The sequence below is a fragment of the Calypte anna genome, chromosome 1 (genome assembly GCF_003957555.1).
Source record: "Calypte anna isolate BGI_N300 chromosome 1, bCalAnn1_v1.p, whole genome shotgun sequence".
Classification (NCBI taxonomy): Eukaryota; Metazoa; Chordata; class Aves; order Apodiformes; family Trochilidae; genus Calypte; species Calypte anna.
The window spans coordinates 179,010,033-179,024,479 of record NC_044244.1 but is presented as its reverse complement, the minus strand read 5'-3'; the positions used below and the strand labels follow the sequence as shown (position 1 = coordinate 179,024,479).

The 14,447-nt window shown below is 39.9% G+C and overlaps 1 protein-coding gene across 5 annotated transcripts in view; it reads right to left on the bottom strand.

The window, feature by feature from the left end:
• Positions 1–14,447, bottom strand: part of SPATA13 (spermatogenesis associated 13) — a 59,981-nt gene that overhangs the window by 20,023 nt on the left and 25,511 nt on the right. For 2 of the 5 annotated variants that reach the window (XM_030469596.1, XM_030469597.1), the window contains exons 3-4: positions 10,644–11,006; positions 7,622–7,766 (exon numbers count right to left, since the gene is read on the bottom strand). In XM_030469596.1, coding sequence (XP_030325456.1) covers positions 7,622–7,766; positions 10,644–11,006 — 508 coding nt within the window. Of the gene's footprint in view, positions 1–7,621; positions 7,767–10,643; positions 11,007–11,144; positions 11,214–11,263; positions 11,854–13,187; positions 13,328–14,447 lie in introns of those variants that run through there. The other 3 variants (XM_030469599.1, XM_030469601.1, XM_030469600.1) reach the window with 3 other exon arrangements.

Genomic DNA, 14,447 nt, shown 5'->3' with positions numbered 1-14,447 from the left:
TTTGGAAAGCTCCGTAAGCTTTATAGTTAATTCTCTTCCTGCAAACTGCCATGCTCAGCTGAGCCTGTCCTTTAACTGGGGAATGCCTCCGGCCAGGGACTGTTCACAAAACCCTGGAGGCATTTCTGAACACAGCAACCTCTCAACACCCACTGAAATCACATGTTTTCCCCCCAGCATTGCCTCAGACTACGAAGGAAAGGCCAAATATCGCCCTGCAGTATTAATGTCATCTTTCTACAAAAATCTAGACTGTGCTGAATCTAGACTTATGGGAATTCTCTTCTGAAACCTCAAGCTTCCCTATATTTCTTGCTGCAAGGACACTTGTTGGATAGCACAGTAAAACCAATCTACTACATATTATGTTTATACAGAGCCCCACACATTTTTCTTGGTACAAATCATTAAAAAAAAACAAAAAACAACAGAAAACAAAGTACCCTACAACAACCCAGCAAACAGAAGTGACAGTGAAGTGCTGATATTCCTGGGACATGCAAGTGAAGGCTTCTTCCTTTTAAAATGCCAAAGCACAAGCTCTCCACCATGTTAAAACCCTACCTGCATGGAAAAACAGCTAACTATTAAAGAAAGTAAGATTACACCCCACACAGCTCTTTCTAGAAGATAAATTTAAAATATATCTGAAAACAGTAATTTAGTTTGATTTTTGCAGAACAGAACAGACGGAGTGCTTTTTGCCTGATGACTAACCCAGTGCCCCCATGGGATGCTGCTGACGGAGGGAGGGGGGATCTGTTCTCCACCCTCTGCAGGGGCACGGATAGCAACTGTGCAGCCACAAACTGAACCACCACAGAAGTACTCATTTGGGGTGAGCTGGGGGAGGGTTTGTTTCCTTACAGGATCAGCCAGGGAGAGGGGGAGGTGCAGGCTGTCCTTTGTAGTGGCAGTCCACAGTGACCCTCTCCAAATGCATACTGAGTTGGCTTACCCTCTGCGCCAGGCACTCTGAAAAGACTGTGGGTAGCACATACTAAAATACGAAAACCAAAAGCTAGTTTACCCTACTCAAGAAAATAACAGTTCTAGATAACACTCTGGTATCACAGGTCCCTCTGCCCTGGAGCAGACCAAAGGCCCACCCACCCACTGCTCTGACAGCAGCCAGTAGCTAGCTGATGCCCAGGGAGGAACATAAAAATAGATGTTGCATGTAATGGTGTTCTTCTGATATGCTTTCCTAAATTCCAGTTATCTGCAGATCAGAGTCAGATCCCTCCTGGGGCAGAAGTGATATCTTAGTGTTTAATGAACTTAGCTTTCCAAATTACTTCCCAATTTTCTGTAAACTTTCAGGATTTGAAATATCATGTATAGCAATTAGTTTCACAGTTTAATTTTATAGGGTGTGAAAACTATATTTTATTTTGAACTTACAATCTGATTATTTAATTTGGTTCCCTTTCTTACATTATTGAAAACAATAACAATTATGTTTATTTTTCCTATGCCAATCAGACGTTTTTTCCCCCATTGTCCATTTTTCCAAGCTGCAGAGCCATAGCTGTGTTAATCATTCCTCACACGGAGATACTGAGTAGGTTTTCTTCTTTGACTTTTCCCTTTATAGTCCCCTGTAAAAAATGCCTTTTGAAGTGGAAAGGAGCAGGGTGATGGCCCCCACACACCACACCAGTGGAACAATTGGGCTTTCTGTTTTGCTCTCTAGTCCCTTCCTACAAACTCCTGCCCTTTTATTTACTGTTTTGACTGTTACTATGCACTGAACTGACACTTAAATTATCTGTTAGGATTGAGAGATCTCTTACTGGATGGCAATATCCAGCTCAAAGTCCACTCTCTTGCAAGCACATTAGGCCTGTGTTCCTCCATGTACACTACCTTGCCATTACCAACACCGAACTCACTTGCTGCCAGTGCAGTGCACTGTGCCTCAGTATTGTGAAATCCTTCTGCAACTGCTCAAACAGCTTGTGCTTTTACTACTGTGAATAATTCAGCACAACCAAGGGCTATAATTTCATTTTAGATCTCCCTTCCCACATTATCTGTGATAACACTGACTCTGCCCATGACCTCTCTCCTAAAGAAAACCAACCATGTTTCTCCTCTCTGTTATTTGGTGCTTACTTGTTAAAGTATGGGAGGATCTTCTCTCTTATCTTAGGCCTCTATTAAGAGACATCTGTAACAGATCTTGTCTGAAGCCTTTTGGAGATACCATCAGCCTATACTTATTTAATCCCCTTGGTGACATCCTCAGTGGTTTTTTTCAGAAAACATAATCCATTTGTGGGATGGATTATGTTTTCCCCTACAGCTTTCCCCTACATCAGGAACCCAGATTTCATCATAAGGGTCCACCAGTCTGTTGATCTTATTCACTGTTGTAGTTTCTAAGTCATAAATACATTCTTTATGTATTCTTTATGTACCCTAGATTCACTGGTCTACTGCTCACTGGATCCTTCCTGATACCTCTTTATAAATGGTTATCCCATCATTGCCTTCTTCCCTGTGCTGAGGCAATTTTAAATGAGGAACAAATTTTTACACTGAAGCAGTAGCTCATCAATTTAATTCTAAAAACCATCTTTAGAATTCTTGGTTCTGGCAATTCGTTACTATTCATTTAGTTAGTCTAAAACTTATACTGACATTTTGAAACAGATCCTTATCTAATTTGAGCTGAGGTTATCTACTTTGAGCTACAGGGTTCTCATATCTTTTTAAAAGGACGTAGTTTTTTAATCTATAGCAAATTGTTTCTACATTCCTCTAGCTTTACATCAAGATTGCTATAGGTTGTTGGTTGGGTTTTTTTCTATTTGGATACAATTCAACAATCTGAAGGATTCCTTTCCTTTCCTTTCCTTTCCCTTCCTTTCCTCTCCTTTCCTTTCCTCTCCTTTCCTTTCCTTTCCTTTCCTTTCCTTTCCTTTCCTTTCCTTTCCTTTCCTTCCTTTCCTTTCCTTTCCTTTCCTTTCCTTTCCTTTCCTTTCCTTTCCTTTCCTTTCCTTTCCTTTCCTTCCTTTCCTTTCCTTTCCTTTCCTTTCCTTTCCTTTCCTTTCCTTTCCTTTCCTTTCCTTTCCTTTCCTTTCCTCTCCTCTCCTCTCCTCTCCTCTCCTCTCCTCTCCTCTCCTCTCCTCTCCTCTCCTCTCCTCTCCTCTCCTCTCCTCTCCTCTCCTCTCCTCTCCTCTCCTCTCCTCCCCTTTCCTTTCCCTTTCCCTTTCCTTTCCCTTCCCTTTCTTTCCTTTCCTTTCCTTTCTTTCCTTCCCTTCTCTCCCTTCCCTTCCCTTCCCTTCCCTTCCCTTCCCTTCCCTTCCCTTCCCTTCCCTTCCCTTCCCTTCCCTTCCCTTCCCTTCCCTTCCCTTCCCTTCCCTTCCCTTCCCTTCCCTTCCCTTCCCTTCCCTTCCCTTCCCTTTCCTTTTCCTTTTCTTTTCGTTAGATTACTTTTTCCCTGTGTTTAGTGACAGAATCTTTTTCTGGTGTTTCCAAATTCTGGTTTGGCAAGCAACATGAATTTGGTCTAAGCATGTGATACTGTGTCCTTAAACACTCCCCATGCTGCCTGCAAGCACTCAGCACCATTTTCCTGCTCCTTTAAATTCCTTTGTTACATAAATGACTTCTCACTTTTGTTTACTTTCCCTCTTTTGATTAAAACACATACTCTACTGGATTTTTTTTACTCTTCACACTCCTGCACTGATATTGTTTCTGAGAACATTATGGACATAGAGAGCAATATTCAATATCTGTCTGTATTTGGTCAGTGAACAGGCACCCTAAATTATCTGTTTCTTCAAGTCAAGGCCACCAAGCTCATCTTATAACTCTATACATCCCACCCTTACAGACAAGCTGTGATGTGCACACACCTTGGGAACGGTTCAAGAATTGTCTCCTTTCCTGTAGGTATCTTGAATAGTGGCACCAGGCAGTTATTTATGGCACCAAGCAGTTATTATGGCACACCCAAAAATGTATCACTATGCCACATTACAATGCTTAACCCACATAACAGCAATTTAAGTGTCCTTTATGACTGTTCTTGCTGCTCTTGAAACTACTCTAGTTTCCTTGGTTTCTCACATTTACTATCACCATCCTGGTAATCTCAAGTGGTTCATAACTTAATCCTGTTCAGGCATGGCATTCCTGTCCATGGATCCTGTGACACTTGATGATACAGCAAGTTTGTTTGTCTGATTTGGCTCTTAGTTTTTCTTTAATACATTAGAGATCCTCTTTCACTGGTACAATCTTTTCTGTTACTCCTATATAATTTACACAATGAGAATATGCTGGTTATGCTCCACTGGGTATCCTCCAACCAAGCCTCTGACATATGCCATCTTGCTTCCTTGAACTATTTTGCTTTCTCTATCTTACTTTTTAAACTTTCATTATTACTTGGCAGAGTTGCCCCTTTTTATAAATTTTCTTTAAACAGCATTTGTCCAATGATGTCTGAGTATTTCTTGCATGAGTTTTGTCATCTTCTTCCCCACCCTTCATTTGAGGATGCAGTGATCAACCTTTACAAGGTTACTTGTAAAGGATGTGCTGCCCTGTCCTATACTGTGTATTTTTTCACCTTGCCAGCTTTCCTCTAATTCTTTGTTTAGAAACTGCTCCATAATCTCTTGATTTGCATGTCAGCAGCCTGCATTTGTTTTGGTTTAGAAAACAAAGCATCTTTTTATTTCAGATGTTCCTTGGTTCATACATAATACACATCTCTCTCTTTTAAATGCAACCTTCTCCATGAAGGTGCCTGGAGGTAAAAAGGCCTCTCTGACTGACACCGGGTGTGGTATTAGCAGTACTTGGGGCAAGTTTACCACTGAGCTTCTAGTTTTTTAGCTTCTACCTGAACAGCTTCAATTTTGGCTCCAGTGCTTGCCTCCAGTCCATCTCACTCTCTCTGGCACCCATCTGCCCCACAGCTATCACCTCCCCTCAGGAGTCCCTGAACTGCCTCACTGCTTCACCTGTATCAGCTGCTCCCAACACACTGCTAGGTCCTATCTGCAACATCAAGCCCAGCTATCCATGCAACTAACAATCCCACCAGCATAGTTTTTAGCTTTTCCCATCAGTTAAAAGTCCTAACCCTCAAATATTACACAGCCATCATCCTCCAGCCAGAAGTTTTCTGTCCCCAGAAACACTGGGACTTCTTAGCCTGTAGTAATGGATTTCATTGTGTACCTTCAGGTCCTGTCCATGCATCTTTCTACACACCTAAGCTTTTCAAGCATTTTGGCTGCAGAATATAGCACCTACCGTGGAGTTGCTTGCAACATCAGACATATTTCGCTCACCTCCTGGTAACTACAAACACGTCATTCAGTGCAGTAATCCCGGAATTTGTGTTTCTTTCCTATTTTCCTACTTACATGGACACTTCTTTGGGGAGCAAGGTACCAAGGAGATGGTAGCAAGCAGGGAACTGTTTTCTTTTGAGGAGTGATTAATTACTTCTGTTTGTTCACTTCCATGCCCAATAACCTTTTTTTGGGGGTGGGGTTTGTTTATTTGATCAGTGATAGAGAACATGAAAATCTCCTCCCCAACAAGCAATTTGTTCACAATAGTTCCTGAGCTGTGCTCCACACAGTCTGAAACCTAACATGGTTACCAAACCTTGATGAACTGATGGGAAAAGCCTGATAGTATTCTAACATGCAAGACAGGGTAGTTCTTATATTAAAGACAGTTAAATTTATAAATCTAAATGCCAGAATCCACATTCTGATGGATCTAGACAAGATCTGTCTAGGCAAGACATCCAAATCACCAGGCATTGGTCATGATTAAAACAGCTGAGAGAGTAATCCACCTCATCCAAAGGCAGGTCCTACTTTAACCCTCACTGACTGCAATGGCTAGGCCCTCAGATCAGTTGTTTAAACAGATGCTTAACAACATTTTAATGTTTTTGCATATTCTGCTGGCCTCCAGCTGCCACTGAAGAAAGGAATAGGTCTCCCAGAGTTCCTCTGTCATATTTGCCAGCTGCAGGCAGGTACTTGGGTATCCCACACTTATCTTGAAGTTGGGGTGAATAAGGAATCTGGGGTAGTCTAGGTACCCTGGGGTACCAGGGCACCCTAAGTACCAGGTATGCTGGGGTAATGTAGGAATCCACTGCTGGTCATGAGTGTTCAAAGATAGCTCTCATGTAGGTAACATTTAGAGTGGTACATTTAAGAGTAAATTTAGGTGACTTAAACATGAGCAGAATGCCGTATCACATACTTAGAGCTGAGGCTGTCTAAAGGAGTTCACCAATTAATTTAGTCAAATCCAAGTCCCACACCACAGTATGCAAAAAAGATGGGACAGTTTTTAAGATTCTTATATAAATTGCTCTACTCTGAACCATGGGTAATCTCTTTAATATAAAACTTGTAAAGGCACAAGACTAGCAATCTAAGACTCAAAGGAAGTTTCCCTTGGCTGGTTGGATGGTTGTCAGTTCATCTCCTACAGAATGATGACTTACTGTCTTGTAACAGCAAAACTTGTATCTCCAATTCTGTCTCCTGTTGTTATTAAAGTAGACATGCAATCTATTAAGTTGTAGTAAAAAACTAAAATAAGATACCACTGGTTTTCAGTGCTTGGGTTTGGAATTTCTTTCTATCATAAAGGACTTTTGTGCTATCAAATTTCACTGTACATGAGCAAACAAAACCTCTCACATGTTCAAAGACAAGGAAATGCCTTGTGACTTTAAGAGAAAAAGGAAAGAGATCAGAATCTGTGACACGAGCCACTTCATTATGTTGTGCTGGAGCCACTTGACAGATCTTTGCAACTGCTCTCAAACTGCAAAGTCCTTGCTTTCAGGGCTTTTGATTTTGATTTATTTTTTTTTTAGAACCTTTTCCTGCTCAATACACATGGTATAATCCCAGGTTCTGTTGGTCCCACCTGCCAATAAATATTCCTCTCATACTAGATATTAAGTATATTATCTATTAACTCAAGATAGCATTGTATGCTAATAGTAAACAATTAAAACAATTATAACAAAAAATTCACAGGGCACATCAGAGAGTCTGATAAAGGGTATTGCATCCAAAAAGGCAATCTTTTCCAACAATCTGACCCTTATGTCCCAGAACCCTTTTTGGGCTGCTGCATTCACCACTGAATAAGTAACTGCAACTGCATATAGTTCACTGAAACAAGCAGCTTAATTATTTAAGGCATGCTTATCTAAGTAGTTAAGCTGAACACATGGCAAACAGAAAATTAAAAATACATGTATGGTGTGGCTATGGTTTGGCTATGAATTCAAGCATATTAGACTTTACTTCCCTCATATTCTATTATTACCTTCAGGCAAATATGTGACTAGAGAGTGGAAAATACAGGAATGTAACTGGTAAAGAAGAGTAAGCCATAGCAATGTCAGACAGTAGATGTGAAAAAAAAGTTTTAAATGTACACAACAGGAAAAGCAACTAATAAGCAAGTCATAAAACAAAGCAACTTAGCTGGGTGTCACTTTGTCACTGAGTTGATTTGTACCCTTTGGTGTTTCACACTACAGTTTCCTTCCTGACCAAGGTATGAAGCTGAGATCTAGAAAGTGAAAAGGACTGGGCCATCTCACCATTCGATGTTCTCATCTGCCGCCTCCGTCCGACCCGGTCCAGCCCAATCGGGGTACTTTGTGAGAAGGTGAGTGGGCGGAACCTGGCTGAAACAGCTTTGTAAGGGGGGACCTGGTGTGCTGGAACAGGTGGCCGTGTCACAGGCTGCAGAGAAAACAAGAAAATCCAATGTTAGTAAAGCTACCAGCACGTCCTACTGAGCAAAACTCAGGTATGAAGTAAGGTTTCTTCTGATAGTCCAGCTAATTACAGGGGCAGTAAAATCCCCCACTTTGAAGTGCCATTGCTTAAACCACAGCCATGGGTGTTGCAAAAAAAAAAAAAAATTATTATGTTATGTTGTTTTCTATTATGTTAAAAACCCCTTGGCCTTCTGTTATGATCAGATGTGCTCTATAATTTACATCTTGTAATCCTCTGTGCCCACGTGCTCTTGGATGTAACTGCTTTGAGAACAGCATGTGCCATGCTGGCTGGTGTTAGAACCAAAGCAAAGGAATGATAAGAAATGCTATGTCTGGAAGTTACATTTATTGTCTGGGACATTTGCTTTCTTCAAATAATAGTACTGCTTTTAAGTAAAGCGAATATATATTATACAAGACAAAAACAATTGTCAAAATGGTCCTGTGCTCTGAAGATCCCACAAGTCTCATTAAAAAGAGGTACTGTTATGTTTACTCCTAATTTTATGTAGAAGCCATTTTCTTCAGTTAAATAATTTGTTTGCTTAATTATGATTAGAGAACATACCCCTCTTTCATTTTCAAATTGAGTCTATTTTTATGTCTTCCCCAGGTCATCCCACATTAGGCAGGCTGAATGACCTTGTGTAAAAATTCAACATTAAACAGCCAAACCTCAGCATATGACCTTCAGAGAAACTCATCTTTATATCTGGCCTTATCTTTTCAGTTTTCACTGTTCATAGGCCCTTCTGTCAAGCAATCTGAATAATCAGGTTTGTTTTGTTTTTTTTTCTCTTTACATTCTATCATGAAACCAGTGATTTAGTATTGTTTGAAAAATGTTATCTTACACCAAAGCTATTAGACCAAAACAAAATACAAAAAATAAGGAACAAGCATTGAAGGTCTCAAATATTCCCATGGGTTTTCAAAGCTTTTAAGAAAAAAAAAACAGCAAGGTGAAGACCAGCCTTTGGAAGGCCCACATAAAATAGTTCTAGCAAGCATATTCCTGGTCATTAGTCACTCTTTACATTCCAGCTACAAATTCACTTTCTAATATGACTGCCAAAAGCCTGTGTGTATTGAGTATGATTTAATTCCAACCTCATCTTAAAGCTCATTTTTTCAGTGCTTTAGCAATATACCAGGATCCTGTCCCTGCGTAACACCACAGAGAGCAAGTCTGATGTATTGCATCAAATAGCTAATAGAAATGTTGGCAACTGCTATATGCAAATCACTGGCTGATAAAGCAACAGACCTATTAATTTCTGCACAACTTAAATTTTCTTGTAAGGTTTCAGTCCAGACTCATTCCCCTGACAGATGAGGATTTGTTGTTACTCAGTGACAGGCCTGGGAAGGCCATCATTTGGGTTGAAAAATGTGTCCCTGTAGGGAATACTCCATAGTTTTGGTCCTGACCACAGTGAAACAGCAATGTGTTCATTTAACCCCAACAGCTCTCATGGCAGCACTGGAGCACAGAGTCAGCTCAAACAGCTGCCTCGATGCATGTTCCTTCTTTAATAAACTGATGAAAGTATGGTTTGAAGAGAGATCAATTTGTTTTCAGCAGTAAATTAATGGCTTGGAGAATGTCAAAGCACTTCACAGCAAGGTTTATTTGGGTTGCCAGTACTTGCTGTCCCTTGAAATCCATCTATTATCCTTGACTTAAGATGGTCTAGAATTTATAAAAATAATTTTCCTCTTCTTTTTCTCCTCCAAGCTCACTAGCAATAAAATTCAATTTAAGATATCCCAGTTAGGTAGTGTTGAAACTATGGCCTTGATCTGGGTAAAAGGTTTATTGGCTTCACTTGGAATTTTGTTTCAAGGTGCATTTCTTAATCAGGGAATGATAAAGAAAAATGTACAATACACTATAATAATGTTTGTGTTAAAAAATCGCTTTTCACTGGAGACCAAAAATCCTGACATTGTTTCAGCATTTGATTCCAGTCAGGGGAGTCCCATACCCATGAATGATACTGCATTGAGTTTCCCAGCAGGAGATCAAGTAGCATGAGAAAGATTAAGAAGATTCAAATTCCATTAATAAATGCTGAAATCACATTATTTGAGGATGTAAATACTATTTCTTTTGTGTGTGCTTTATTAACTTGACAATATACATACTGCTCAAATACTAACTCAACCCCTGCAATTTTCTTACAGGCTTCCTATGTTCTATCAAGTCAATTTAGTAAAAATTTAGTATCAAGTCAATTTTAGAGTGAAAGTTTTCTTCCATATTTACAGTTTTCTTAGATTCTTTAATTCATTAATTCCTTACTTTTTTACCCATTTCCTGAAGCTACTTCCATATTAGTTTTAGGTTTCATTGCTAGGCTAATACAAAGATTTTGAACACAACAGCTGATAACACAGGTTTTGAACAGACCTGCTTTTGGAGAATTTGAAATGATCAATAAATAACGAGTCACTATCATATTGTTTGTAATCCTCTGTTCTTCAGGCCCTACACCCTGTAAGGTGAGTACACATAAAGCTGTATTGCATACTCATCAGCTCTTATGCACCAATATGAGACATAACAACCATTTCAAGAAAGAAATATGGTTCATTTACAATAAGAAAAAGATTATCCCAAAGTCATTATCCGTTTTATTCCATGCTGGTTTGTTTTTTAACAACAAGACAAAGTAATTAGTGACCAGGAAAGCAGAATTGTAAGTACACAACACCAGCTTGAGAAAAAGGGAGGAGGAGAAGGAAGCATCCATTCTATTTTCTAGGCTGAAGGTAGAGGCAAGGAAGTGAAAGGGTCTTTTGCAGTTTGCAGAGAGCACATCTCTTATCTTACTTGTGTCAGCAGACCTTCTATCTCTTCTGCCGGACCACTTCCATAGAAATCGACCCCACCTATCACAGAGATGGGTCTTCTTTTTCGCCCTCTGTGGTAGCCTACTGTATTGCTTTGGATCACAGACCCAGCAGAAGTCAGTTCTGGCTGATTCTCTCCATCTGTGCAGTCTGTGCTCTGGGACTCCACCACCACTGCATCTTCTGGTATAGAGAAACTTCTGACTGACATTTGGCCATAGTCCGAGAGAGGTCTAGGACGAGATCTTTTTCCAGAGCCCCACCTCCTGGGTGTGACCTTTTGTGTATCTGTCTTTTCTTCATCTTGGGATGGTGACCTCCTCCAGTGGTCATCAGAAGAAACCTTTTCAAATGTGAACAAGTCAAATAAGCCACAGAATTTTCTGACACTTTATAATTTGTGAGTTTTTCACATGGCAGAACAACTTAACATTGCTAAAAAGAAAGTGTTACCACAATAAATACAATAACTGCTACTCACAAATCAGGGAGAGAGTAACTTTGCAAAGGAAAGACATTGTGATGCTTGTGCTGTGTAAGGTTAACACCCAATCATCAGCACCTCTTAGGCAAACATGACTAATAACATTAAAAACTCACCTATTACGTCAGCAGTACAGACAGGCTCTATCATAAGCACTGAACTCAATGAATGGTTTTCTGGAGGGACAGTTCTGGCACTCACCGGACTTGTTCCTGTGCACAAGTAGGATGCTACATGCAACACCAGCACACTGTGTGTCTGGACTTTGTACCAAGGTCTCTGTTGACAGGACAAGGGGCAACACTTTCACATTACAGATTTAGATGAGATAAGGAAGAAATTCTTTACAATGAAGGTGGTGAGACACTGGAGCAGGCTGCCCGGAAAAGCTGTGAATGTTCTACCATGTGTGTTCCAGGTCAGGCTGGATGGAGCTTTGAGCAACTTCATCAAGTTAAAGATGTCCCTGGCCAATGCAGGGACTTAGAGCAAGATGATCTTCAGAGGTCCCTTCTAACCCAAGCTATTCTATGATTCTGTGATGTTCTCTGCTTAAACTCTCTCTGCTCAGTGAGGGAAATAAACAGCAAGGCTGCAGCTGGACTGCTTGCTGATCCCACGTAACCATAAGCCGATACCAAACCAGGCAGTCCCACCCCATCCTACTGCTCCCTCCCACACCCTCACGGGTCAGATTTAGAGATTGTGCACCCATGTGCAAACTGGGTGACTGAGCTCACCCAGTCTGGAAGGGAGAAGCTACTTTTCTGTATGCTCAGGGAGGCTACAGTCATACTGAGCAGGACTAGAGATATTATAACACAAATACAGGAAAAACTGATGTTTTCAGAGAGGAAACTTGGAAAATGAGCATGTTGTTCCTGTTGAACAGCACATCTGGCTCATGGAGCTTAATGCCTACAGGTATCACAATTGCACTGCAACTAAATAAATTAATAAATTAATAAATTAATTGTTAGAAGGAACATTTTTTTAAGGATTTCAACACATTAGGAGTAACACTGCTGTAATTTTTTCTAGCAAAACCCAACCCATGCAGTTTTTATTCTAAAAAAAATACTGCACATAAAAATTTATATTAATTTTTCCCTGAAGTTTCCAAATTCTCAGTGTTTCATTGTTTTTTCCTGACTTCTCTAAAAAAAAAAAAAAAAAAAAAAAAAAAAAAAAAAAAAAAAGAAACAGAGGAAGCAGGGTATTTCTGGGCTGGGTGGCAGTTTCTGTGGACATCTCATGGAGTGAATGGTAAACTAGAAAGCACTGCTGAGCTTTCTCTGCTCCAACTTCTCATACAAAATATGATTTCTTTTTCTCTTTTTGTAAAAAAATCAGCCTGCTTCTCTAGTAGGATAGCTTTAGACTACCCAAGTGCATTTCATTCCAAAAAAACCAAGAGACATAACTTTGTCTGTCTCTGGCCATGTTTTTGTTCATGTTTGACACCAGATAAAGTCTTTTCAGGTATTGCATATTCAAAGCCAACATGCAGCCCAGAATCAGCCTTTTACAATTATGCCTGTTAGAAAGTATTTTCTTCTGTCACCTTCTTCTCTTCCTACTCTAACCAACCAGGCCAGTACAACTCCAAAGAGCCTTTTTTAGAAGGCCACCTACTACAGTGGCAGATTTCACTTCTTATTTGAAAGACATCTTAAGACAAATTTCACTGTGAACACACTTCAGCTAGCAGGCTGAGTTATTAAACAGTCATCATTTTAAAATGATTACTGCAATTAGGTTATGAAAAATTATCAATGTCATAAATTGCTCTACATCCAACTGTTTCACTTACAGCATGAAATTTATTCTAAATAGAGCACTTGCATAAATTCTGGTTTCTATGGCATCACACCTGTCCCACAAGCATGCTTCAGCTTCTCTGCAGATTTTAGCTCAGGACCAGTTTCAGCTGAATGACTCCAGGGCTGGAGCACCAACACAGCCTTCAGCAAAGCTGTCCCTTAACCCAGTCCCCCCAAGGACAGAGCAGCAAAATCAGGGGTTAAATAAGGTTCTTACCTCAGAATCAGACACAGGCAAAGGGTCTCCACATATGCAGTGACTGAGAAAGGAGCTCATGAGAGTCATTTTATGTTTTTGTTCTGCAGTCTTTTTCGTAAGAGCTACAAGTGTGACACACTCTCTGTGTGACCAGTCAGGCAAAGTTCATCCCATGATCCTGTACTTTTACACCGCGGGAAGGACACGTCACATGTCATCTCCTAATCTGCTTTTTACACCCTTATCTTGAGCAATAACATTTGCAAAGAGAGGACTGCTCTCCTTCTGCAGCACTCCACCTACAGTAGTGATCCAAATGACATCAACATTAATCTCTGCTGTGCAATAAACAATGCTGAAGGACGTACATTTTTAGGCTTCGATCTGTAAGCTGCATTGAAGATCACTAATAAATGGAAAATGTAGTCCTCTCATAGAATCAGAAGAAACCAGGCTGATAGCCTCACATTCCTCTAAGGAACCTACTCAAGAAGGACCTGATCAAGTGGCTGCTTACTAATAGGAATAAAATATCCAGCATGCAACACAGGCTCCAGTACAACAACCACTTAAGCATAAGTGTGATTCTTGACATCGACAAAAAAAATCTGAGGAAATAATTTTGCTCCACTCGTCTACTGGTCCAGCCCCACTGACCTCAAATGATCTTCTTTTCATTAATCCATTATAAGTGAAATTATGTTTATATTCTACCGTTATTGTCAGTAACACCTGCAGACATGCATGGAGTTATACACAGCACTTCATATAGGATGAGAATAAAAAAATCAAATATTGGATGAAAATGAAAATCACTGACTCATGCACTGTGTTGGTCAGAAGTTTTAAGGAATTTCAAGATTTCTAAGAAATAAAGGTCTAAGCTAAATTCACACTGATTTTCTGAAGTTTACACCTGGTAGGCTATTCAACACAGAATCACCAATGTCAGCAATTAAGATTATTTATCTTGTCTGTCAGGCTGCAACTTTGGTTAAATTTCTTCCAAGATTGCAAACACAAACAGCTCTGCTTATTTATACTTATACAAAATAAATAGTTCAATAAATAATTTAACAAATCTGGACAGCTAAATTCCAACAACAAACAGCATGTTAGTTAAATTATTGTTTTTCAATCGTTTTCCTTTTTCCAGACAGCAGTGCATCTACAAACACAAACAATTTAAAATAAACATTTGCTTTGACCCAGGCTATACTTTTATTCACTATTGCTCCCATGTAATATGCCCTTCTTGGAGGGGGATTCAGTTCCAGA